The 9,455-nt window shown below is 55.0% G+C and overlaps 1 protein-coding gene across 5 annotated transcripts; it reads left to right on the forward strand.

Annotated features, from left to right (window-relative positions):
• Positions 1-640: 640 nt before the first annotated feature.
• On the forward strand, positions 641-8,750 carry ACBD4 (acyl-CoA binding domain containing 4). 5 transcript variants are annotated; one of them, XM_070394798.1, is made up of 11 exons: positions 641-726; positions 1,096-1,228; positions 1,478-1,598; positions 1,669-1,753; positions 2,028-2,148; positions 2,388-2,474; positions 2,769-2,839; positions 2,928-3,006; positions 3,678-3,817; positions 6,802-6,920; positions 8,505-8,750. In XM_070394798.1, exons 2-11 carry the CDS (start codon positions 1,138-1,140, stop codon positions 8,518-8,520), a joined length of 930 nt encoding a protein of 309 aa, XP_070250899.1. In that variant the 5' UTR covers positions 641-726; positions 1,096-1,137; the 3' UTR covers positions 8,521-8,750. The 5 variants fall into 5 exon arrangements, with proteins under 5 accessions (XP_070250899.1, XP_070250897.1, XP_070250898.1 ...); XM_070394796.1 differs by having other exon boundaries at positions 6,799-6,920; positions 8,505-8,749; XM_070394797.1 differs by having other exon boundaries at positions 2,931-3,006; positions 6,799-6,920; positions 8,505-8,749.
• The last annotated feature ends 705 nt before the right edge of the window (positions 8,751-9,455 follow it).

Raw genomic sequence — 9,455 nt, forward strand, 5'->3', positions numbered from 1 at the left:
AATAGAGAGGGACAGAAACATCAACATTGATCGGTTGCCTCGCCTACGCACCCCGACTGGAACTGAACCCACAACCTGGCCAATTGAGCCACACTAGCCAGGGCATGACTCCCTATTTTTTAAAAATATATTTTTATTGATTTCAGAGAGGAAGGGGAGAGAGAGAGAGAAACATCAATGATGAGAGAGAATCATTGATTGGTTACCTCCTGCACGCCCCCTACCGGGGACCAAGCCCACAACCCTGGCATATTCCCTTGCCTGGAATCGAACCTGGGACCCTTCAGTCTGCAGGCCGACGCTCTATCCGCTGAGCCAAACCAGCCAGGGAATGGGTCCCTATTTTATCTACCGTGGCTGTCAGGTGGCTGAAGAGACTTGGGCTGAGCTAACAGACGCTGGTCTCCACCAGGGGGCGAGAGTGCTCCGTGTTATTTCACTATGTCCACCAGGAGGCGCTTCTGCCCGTCCCCGGCAGTCCTGGATAGGGAAGCCGACCCCGGATCCACCCCGCCCGCTTGGGAGAGGCACACTATTTGCATACTCTTGAAAGGGGTGCGCTGAGTGGCTAGAGTATAGAAGCCAAATTTGAAACGGGCTCTCTCATTGGCTCCAATTCCACTTCGCTCAGCGTCTCCATTCGGGCCCGACGGGGCCGGGAGGTCAGTAGGAAGCCCTCGGCTAGTGGCGAGAGGACCCAGGTGTCCGGGCAGGGGTCTCCGCGGGGTGAGTGTCAGGCTGCCGGGCCGGGGTGCGGGGGTCCGGGGGGGAGGGCTGCTCGCCTGCCTGACTCCTCTTGGCTTGCCCATCGCCTGCCTAGGAGTTGTAGATGCGCATTAAAGGGGTCCTGCGACCCTAACCACCTGCCTCTCCACCCACCCACCGCGGTCCTCTCCACCTACCCCAGCCGCCCCTACCCTGCTTGGGGTAGGAAAAGGGCTCTCTGCAGCCACAGCTTCTGACCTCCTCGGGCATCTCGCTCAGGTCTCTAAAGAGCTTAGTTTGCCCCTCTGGAAAGTGAATCAGAGTGGTTTGTCGAGGTGTGTGCCGCGGTGGTCCCCGGAGGCCTGCTCCCACGGAGGCTTGTTCTTGCAGAGTTGCGCAAAAGTAGGGTCCCAGGGCTCAGAGCAGCTGGAGATGGGTACCGAGAAAGAAATCCCGGAACCGGACTGCCAGAAACAGTTCCAGGCCGCAGTCAAAGTCATTCAGAACCTGCCTAAGAACAACAGTGAGTGAGGGCCGGAGACCTGCATTTGGGGGTCAACATGGCAGGGGTCAGCCTCCCAGGAGACTCTCTGATCCCTTTAGTTTCTGCAGAGAAGTCTCTGCCTGGGTCACCCGATGGGTCCCCTCTACCTCCTGCCCCTGGTAGACTCCTCACCATCTCTGCCTTCTCTTAGGGTAGTTCCCCCCAACCTCCATCCTCTTGGAGCTGGGGGGTGATGCTCTGCTCTCCAATCCCCAACTTCCTGCCCAGGTTATTACCGCCCCTCCTATGAAGAGATGCTTCGATTCTACAGCTACTACAAGCAGGCTACCAAGGGGCCTTGCCTGGTTCCCCGGCCTGGGTTCTGGGACCCCATTGGACGATATAAGTGGTGAGCTCCCCACTGGCTGGGCAAACAAGCCTCCATTACCAACTAGCCTCTCACAACTCTCTGCCCCCAGGGATGCCTGGAACAGCCTGGGCAAGATGAGTAGGGAGGAGGCCATGTTTGCCTACATCACTGAGATGAAGGTGGTGGCACAGAAGGTAGGGATAGGCTGTGGGCTCCTCTCTGTCCCCATGCTCCCGGCCAGATGGCCTGCCCCCACCCTTCCATTGTTGCTCCCATTATATTTCCTGCACGTTGACACCCCATGGGAATTACCACCTTCATGCTGTCCCCCAACCTTGTCTCTGGTCTGACTAGGCACAAGGTAGGGGGGTATGACAACAGGAGCAGAGGGGAGGGCCCAGCTCAAAAGGATAGGAGGGCAGAGATGGAAGGGGCCAGCGATTCCCCAGGAAACCTTATCCCCTACAGGTGATTGACACGGTGCCCCTGGGCGAGGTGGCAGACGACATGTTTGGTTACTTTGAGCCCCTGTACCAGGTGATCCCTGACATGCCGAGACCCCCGGAAACCTTCCTGCGAAAGGTCACAGGTCAGGACCCCCAGGACGGGAGCCCTGCAGGTGCTGGGTCAACTGTCAGGTTCAGGCTGAGGGGGCTGCTCGTTGGAGGGGGGCCCAGGGGTAGAGGGCTCCAGGTGATGTCCCTGTAAGGACCCCAAACTATTGCCCCAATGGGATGGGTCTCAGGCAGTGTCTGTGGCTAATGGGGAACAGAGGTCTGACCTCACTGGGAGGCGCCAGCCCCAACCCCAGGTGCTATGTCTCTGCAGGTTTTGAAGAGCAGGTACTGAATGGAGATACTGGGACTACCCCAGAGTCTCCCTGCCTTCCCAAGGAACCAGCACCCCCAAGCCCAGGTCAGTGGTTGGGCAGGAGGGGTAGAGGCCAAATACAGGCCAGGGTTGGGGAAGACCTCCTGGTGTGGTGAAGGGGAGAAGGCTGGATGCCTGGGACCCGTCATACCTCATGTCCACAGATAGAGACCTCCTATGCTCCAGGGGAAGCCAGGAGGAAGTTTCTGAGACTTTTGTTCTAGGGCCTCACTTCTAGGACCCATCTGTGCCTCTTGTGGCAGTATCTGCCCAGTTCTACACTCCTCCCCTCCCTCCATAGCCTTCCTCTGGTCACTAACCTACCTGCACCCTCCCCAGAGTCTCAGCCACCCAGGGACCCGGACCCCGAGGTTTTCTGTGATTCCCTGGAGCAGCTGGAGCCTGAGCTGGTGAGATAAGCCCTGGATCTTCCCTCTCCCACCCAACTCTGCCCTGGCTGCTCCCACTGCTCCCTTTGGACCTTGTGACTTATCCCAGCAGGTGTGGGCAGAGCAGAAGGGCGCCCCTGGAGGAGAGCCTGACAGCAGACACAGCCCTATGCCCCCAACAGGGAAAGGTGAATCACTGCTTGACCCTTAACCCCCTTCTGCCTGCCCCATGGTTCTAATGCCCAGGCCCTTCCTTGGCTGCCCTCTTGGAGCAGAGATGAAAGTCTAGTTCTGGGAACTGGAGAGAGCAGCCTATGCCCAGGAAGGGTTGCCAAACAGCCGGACACTGGATGGGCAAAGTCCTTGCCTGGCCTTCTCTCCCTGAAGGCCATCAGGAGCCATCAGGCACTGAGGAAGGGTAGCTGGGGCAGGAAGTGCTAGCCTCCCACATAGCTGCAGCTACACGGCTTTGGGAGTCAGACTCTCTCTCTCTCTCAGCCTCCCATTTGGGACTTTCAATATACAATAATGAGTTCTGCCCTATCCCCTTCTATAACGTCCAGTAAAGGGCACTTTCATAAATGTCATCTCCTTTATTCCTTTGAGCCAGAAGCCCTGTGAGGGAGATGATATCTTCTCCTAATTTTCAGATGATAAAACGAGGCTCAGAGAAGTTAGTGACTTGCCCAAAGTCACACAGCTACTCCTGGTAGCCTGTTACTCAGCCATGTGGATGGACTTTACAAAAGGAATTGTGCCCTACTCTTACTTTTTCCTGCACCTGCCCCAGCCTGCCCACACCCTGCCCCTGGCTGAGTTGCCTCCTGAGTCCTCTTCCCTATGTGTCTGTTTTCCACAGAGGGGTTGAGAGGCAGCCTGCTGGGGCCCCAGGAATTGGACTCATGGCTGGTGGGGACAGTTCGAGCACTGCAGGAGAGCATGCGGGATGTCCAGGGGAGACTGCAAAGCCTGGAGAGCATGCCTGCCCCCCGCGAGGAGGTGAGCCCCCAAGGCCTAGGGCAGGATCGGGGCAGAGCTCTGAAGGTCTGTCCTAGGCTCTTCATCCAGCCACGTCGTTGTCCCCACATCTCTACCTGCCCACACCTCTGCCTCCTCCAGAGACCGGCGTGATTCACACTGCAGGCAGGGAATCTGAAGCGCTTCCTCTTTTCCTGCCCTTACCTCCCTTTGCTTGAAGAGACACTGAGCATTAGGACTAATTCCAACAGTTGGAACGGCCAGGATGTGTCTGTTCTTTGCACTGGGGCTGGGGGTCCCTGTTGTTCCTCAGTTAGACTTCTGTTCCCAGATTTAGGGTTTACTTCCAAACAATTCAGCCCTTGCATTCCTCACTCCCCCCGCCCCCCCCCCCCCGCCCCACCCCTGGACTCCAAGATCTGCTTGCCCCTTACACCTCAGCTTCTGCCATTTCTGGAGCCCATCTATGTGCCAAATACCATTAGTTGCATTATCTCACTTAATCCACACAACAACCCTATGAAATAGGTTTCATTTCCCTGTTACAGATGAGGAAACTAAGGCTCTGAGAGGTTGAGTAACAGCCGGGAAGACTGTCACAGAGCTGCTGTGAGGATTAGATAATACTCAGTTACTTCCCCTGAGCTCAGCACACACAACGACCTCCTGGAATGGAGTTCATTGTGATTAGTATTATTATTAACATTACGGGATGGAACTGGGAGTGGCCCTAGCTCTGTCTGTCTCCAGAGCTGGCACCCACCGTTAACTCTGAGTGGGTCTGTTCTTGAGAAGCCTGGGTTGGTGGGGGCAGGCGAGGGCTGAGTTGCTGGATGTGGGCAGTCATTTGGGTGACCCCTAATCCCTTTGGCACAGTGAGTATCAACCAGGGTGGCAGGAATTTCCTCACATTCACAGTGGCTAACATTTCAACACCATCCCCACCACCCTCCAAGGCTTTTTATATTTTGTTTACCTCTTACTAATTGTATATGCTAAAGAGTTTAAAGAGTTCCACCCTGAAATACTTGGGTTTGCATCTCTAAAAACAAGAACATTCTATTACCTAATTTTATCACACACAATAATTCCTTCATATCGTCAAATGGCCAATACAAATTCAAATCTCTCCAGTTGTCCCAATATTGCCTTTTCCAGCTGCTCTGTCTGTCCAGCCCAGGAGTATATGCGGCATCTAGTTGCTCTGTCCTTTTGAGAATCTTTTAACCCAGACCAGTCCTTTTTTCTTGCTACTAACTTGCTAATGAGACAGCCAGTGGTCCTGTAGAACCGTCCCACGTTTTGGGTCTGTCTGCATCCTGGCAGGCGGTTTACATGACCAGATTTCATCAGAGGTGATGCCCTTTGCATCAGGGAACACCTTTCAATGTCCTGCCCTTAATGATCCCAACATGGACCACTAGCACGGGTAAAGGGGTGACAGTCTGGTCCCACTATTGCAAAGTCAGCTTTTTCTCTTGGAGCCAGTGAATGTCCAGTGCTCTGTCTACCCCATTTGTCACACAGGTTTTGACAATAATTGATAGGTAATCCTTGCCTGAATCAATAATTTATTTAGTAGTTGCAAAAAGGTTTACTTTTAAATTAGCTGTTACTTTTTTTTTTTTTAATATATTTTATTGATTTTTTTACAGAGAAGAAGGGAGAGGGATTGAGAGTTAGAAACATCCATGAGAGAGAAACATTGATCAGCTGCCTCCTGCACACCTCCTACTGGGGATGTGCCCGCAACCAAGGTACATGCCCTTGACCGGAGTCGAACCTGGGACCCTTCAGTCCACAGGCCGATGCTCTAGCCACTGAGCCAAACTGGCCAGGGCTGTAGTTTTCTTGATCATCTGGGATTTCCCTGAAACACAGTGCCTTATGAAAAGACAGCATATGAGCTTATTCTCTTTAATTATCTTTTTCTAAAAAAATTCTCACCCAAGGATATTTTTCCATTGATTTTTAGAGATAATTGGAGAGAGAAAAACAGAGAGAAATATCGATGTAAGAGAAACACATCAATTGGTTGCCTCCTGCATGTGCCCTGAACAGAGCCTGGGGAGGAGCCTGCAATCGAATTCCTTACCCTTGACTGGAATCGAACCCAGGACCCCTTGATCCGCAGGCCAATGCGCTATCCACTGAGCAAACTGACTAGGACTAATAATATTTTTAAAGGATTTTAACCAACTGCAATCATGCTTTTTAATGCTCAGATTGTCACAACTTTGGTCAGTGGAGACCCTTTCAAGTTGGGTCCTATCATGACCTCATTAATCCTTAAAAGCTTCCTTGCTTTCATTCACCTCTACCTTTCCTGCTCCAGACCTAGAATCGGCCACTTCTCCAAGGAGTCCTGGCTCCTTTTAGCAAAAAAAAAAAATATATATATATATATATATATTTTAAATATATTTTATTGATTTTTACAGAGAGGAAGGGAGAGAGATAGAGAGTCAGAAACATCAATCAGCTGCCTCCTGCACACCTCCTACTGGGGATGTGCCCGCAACCAAGGTACATGCTCTTGACCAGAATTGAACCTGGGACCTTTCAGTCTGCAGGCTGACGCTCTATCCACTGAGCCAAACTGGTTAGGGCAGCAAAAAATATTTAGAGATTAAAATCTGAGCACTCTGGGGTCCTCATTTGAAATATGTGGCACATCCTTTACAATATGAGGGTCTTAAGGCCACACCAACGGGGCCATTCCAGGAAACAGCCTGGAAGCCAGTCCCTCCACCTGGCAGCCCCTCCAGCCTGCAGCCCTCCTGGCACCTGGGATTGCCCTGGAGGAGGGTGTGGAAGTGAGTTGGAGCTCATCTGTCCGGGACACACTAGGACCCTAGGATCCCTTCCCTCTAGTGGTGCGGATGTGGGGTGGGACCTCTCTGCTCCAGGCCTCTCGATCTGAGTTCTGGGAGCAGGTTCCTGAGGAGGCCGGCTGTGCCGAGGCTGGGCTGGCCTCTGACTCCCTCCCTCCTTCTTGGCAGCAGAGGCCCCCATCCGGTGCTCGGCCTTCGCCCCCCAGGCTCTCAGGTCCCACGCTGCTCTTCTTCCTCCTGTGGCCCTTCATTGTCCAGTGGCTCATCAGGCAGTTTCGGACCCTGAAGAGGTGATTCTCAATGGAGGAGTCTGCAGCCAACGAAGGAGGCTATGTGCCCCCAGTCCTGCTGTGCCCGGAGCCTTCCAGGGTTTAAGAGAACAGCATTAACCCCACCCGCCACCACTACCAATCAGTGTTTGCCTTGGCACCCCTCCCCTAATGGGGAGCACGGCAAATCAGACCCCACCCTTCCCGCAGCTTCACAGGGTGCTTCCCCCCACCCCCACCCCACCCCCAATCCATCCCGGGTTTCCTGGGAAGGCTGCAGTGGCAGTGCCCGTCCTGGGGGCGGGGCTGCCCATCTCAGCGTCTGCCCTCCCCAACCCTGGGTCACCTGACTTCTCCCAGCCCAGCCTCTCCCAGCGGAGGCCCGGCTGTTGGGTAGGTTGGGTTGGGCCGGGTCCTGGGATTGGTTGCCTGGGAGGCTGGGAGGGAGGCCCGGCTGTTGGGCAGGTTGGGTTGGGCCGGGTCCTGGGATTGGTTGCCTGGGAGGCTGGGAGGGAGGCTCGGCTGTTGGGCAGGTTGGGTTGGGCCGGGTCCTGGGATTGGTTGCCTGGGAGGCTGGAGGGAGGCCCGGCCAAGCTGGGGGAAGGCAGAGAGCGGGCCCCGGGAGGGCGAGAGCTCCATGCGCTGGCCTTCCTCTCCCCGCGCTGGCCTTCCTCTCCCCGCGCACACTCAACTCAGGACGTCTTCTCTGAAGATTCACTTACAAATTAATGTTTCACTAAATAAAATAAACAATCTTCTGCCATCTACGAAGTGAGGCGGAAATCGAGTCCCGAGCGCCCGAGGCACAGTCCCTCCCCTGCTCCCCCACCCATGTCCCTTCGACAACCCGAGAGGCCACTGGGTGATATTTCTGGAAAAGGTTGTCCCTCCTCCGTGGAAAGTGAAGGGAGCACAGAGCCGGGGGGTGGGGGGTCCTGGGAGGGGAGCGGGCCGCACCGGCCGCGGGGTAGGGCCAAGGACTCCCCCTCCCTCCCCCGTCGGGGGCCCAGAGGGAGGTCTGGGCGAGTAGAGCTGGGGTCCAGGCACCAGGCCCGGAAGTGCCCCTTCCCGTGATCTCCCCCTGGGCTTTCCCAGGGAGCTTTCTGGAAGGCCAAGACCTAGTCCTAGTGGGAGCCTAGGCCGTGTTGGCGCTCAGGCCACTGGCCACGGTCCCCCCCGCCCCCGTGGAGGGCTGCAGCAGCCTGGAGACGCCTGTTGCTGCCACCTGGGCCCCAGGGCCTTCCTGCCCCTGGGTGAGGAGTAGTTCTGAATGCCCCTCCCTGGAGATCCTTACACTCCTGAGTTACCTGGGTCAGCTCTGGCCTTGCCCACTCTCCCAGGCTCGCCATCTCTCTTTTATCCTCAGTCCTTTTCTCAAGGCGGATCTCCCCCCCCCCCCCCCCCCAACAGACACATGGGCCCTGCTGCTCCACAGCTGGCCCAGGGTTACACGCGGAGAGGCCACAGCAGGGCAGGGGGAGAGGGACAGATTGGTGCTGGGGATGCAGGGTGGAGCAGAAGCCAGCTCTACCACTTGCACACACTAATTGTTGTGTCTTGGGCAAGACAAGATCTTTTAAAAATATGTATATTTTTTGATTTCAGAGAGGGAGAGGGATAGAAACAACAAATGATGAGAATCATCGATCTGCTGCCTCCTGCATGCCCCCGAGTGGAGATGGAGTCCAGGCATATGCCCCGATTGGAACTGAACCATGACCTCCTGGTTCATAGATTTACACTCAACCACTGAGGCACACCGGCCGGGCAAGACAAGATCTTGATTGCTCTGAGCCTGGGTTGTCTTGTTTGTGAAATAAAGATGGTGACCATAAGGCAGTCCTGGGGTTTAAATGACCAGGGTATATAAAATGCCTGGCAAAGGGTTAAAACTCAGCTAAGAGTAAGGGCCTGGCCTCCTGTTTGATAGCATTCTAGAATTCCACAACCTCTTAGTCTGGGAACTCCAATATGACAAATGAGTCCATACAGCTGAGCCCTGTCCAGAAAACTGAGGCTGGGCTCAGCTATACCTTCCAAATTCCCTGATTAAGAGTACCCAGGAGTCCCTTGGAGTCTAAAAATGTGGTAACAAACTGGGGGTCTCGGACTCCCTGATAGAAGATGAGGCCCCAAGGGACGGCCTTCCTGCCCCGGGGTTCCCAGGGAGCCCCTGGCGCCCCCCCAGTGCCCCCAGTGTGAGGAACCTCCTGCTTGACAGAGGAAGCAGCGCAGAAGGCAGGCTTTTCAGGTGGACTGAGTTCTCAGCAGCTCGGGGAAAACAGGCCGGGATGGTCAATTTCAAAACACCCGGCTGTGCCCCACAGGCACCCTTGCTTGCCTCTCCCTTTGGGCATGCCCTCGCCACTTTCTCCCAGAACCACTCCTGAACAGGATGCTTGCTCTTCACAGAATGCCCTTCTTTATGCCACTTGGCCTGGAAACCATTCATCCTTCAAAGACGGCTAATAAGTCACTTCCCCTTGAAACCTGTACACAATTGTCAACTCCTAGGCAGCTGGGCTCACCGGCTCCGAGCTGATTTTTGTCCCCTGC

This window comes from Myotis yumanensis, unplaced genomic scaffold (assembly GCF_028538775.1).
Source record: "Myotis yumanensis isolate MYYU_CA2020_CCGP unplaced genomic scaffold, mMyoYum1.0.hap1 SCAF_16, whole genome shotgun sequence".
Lineage (NCBI taxonomy): Eukaryota > Metazoa > Chordata > Mammalia > Chiroptera > Vespertilionidae > Myotis > Myotis yumanensis.

Bases quoted from the DNA above. Each gene is read 5' to 3' on its own strand.
- ACBD4 (XM_070394796.1), top strand. From the start codon at position 1,138: ATGGGTACCGAGAAAGAAATCCCGGAACCGGACTGCCAGAAACAGTTC. The intron at 1,599-1,668 runs GTGAGCTCCCCA...CTCTGCCCCCAG, and splicing joins CCCATTGGACGATATAAGTG to GGATGCCTGGAACAGCCTGG. The intron at 1,754-2,027 runs GTAGGGATAGGC...TATCCCCTACAG, and splicing joins TGAAGGTGGTGGCACAGAAG to GTGATTGACACGGTGCCCCT.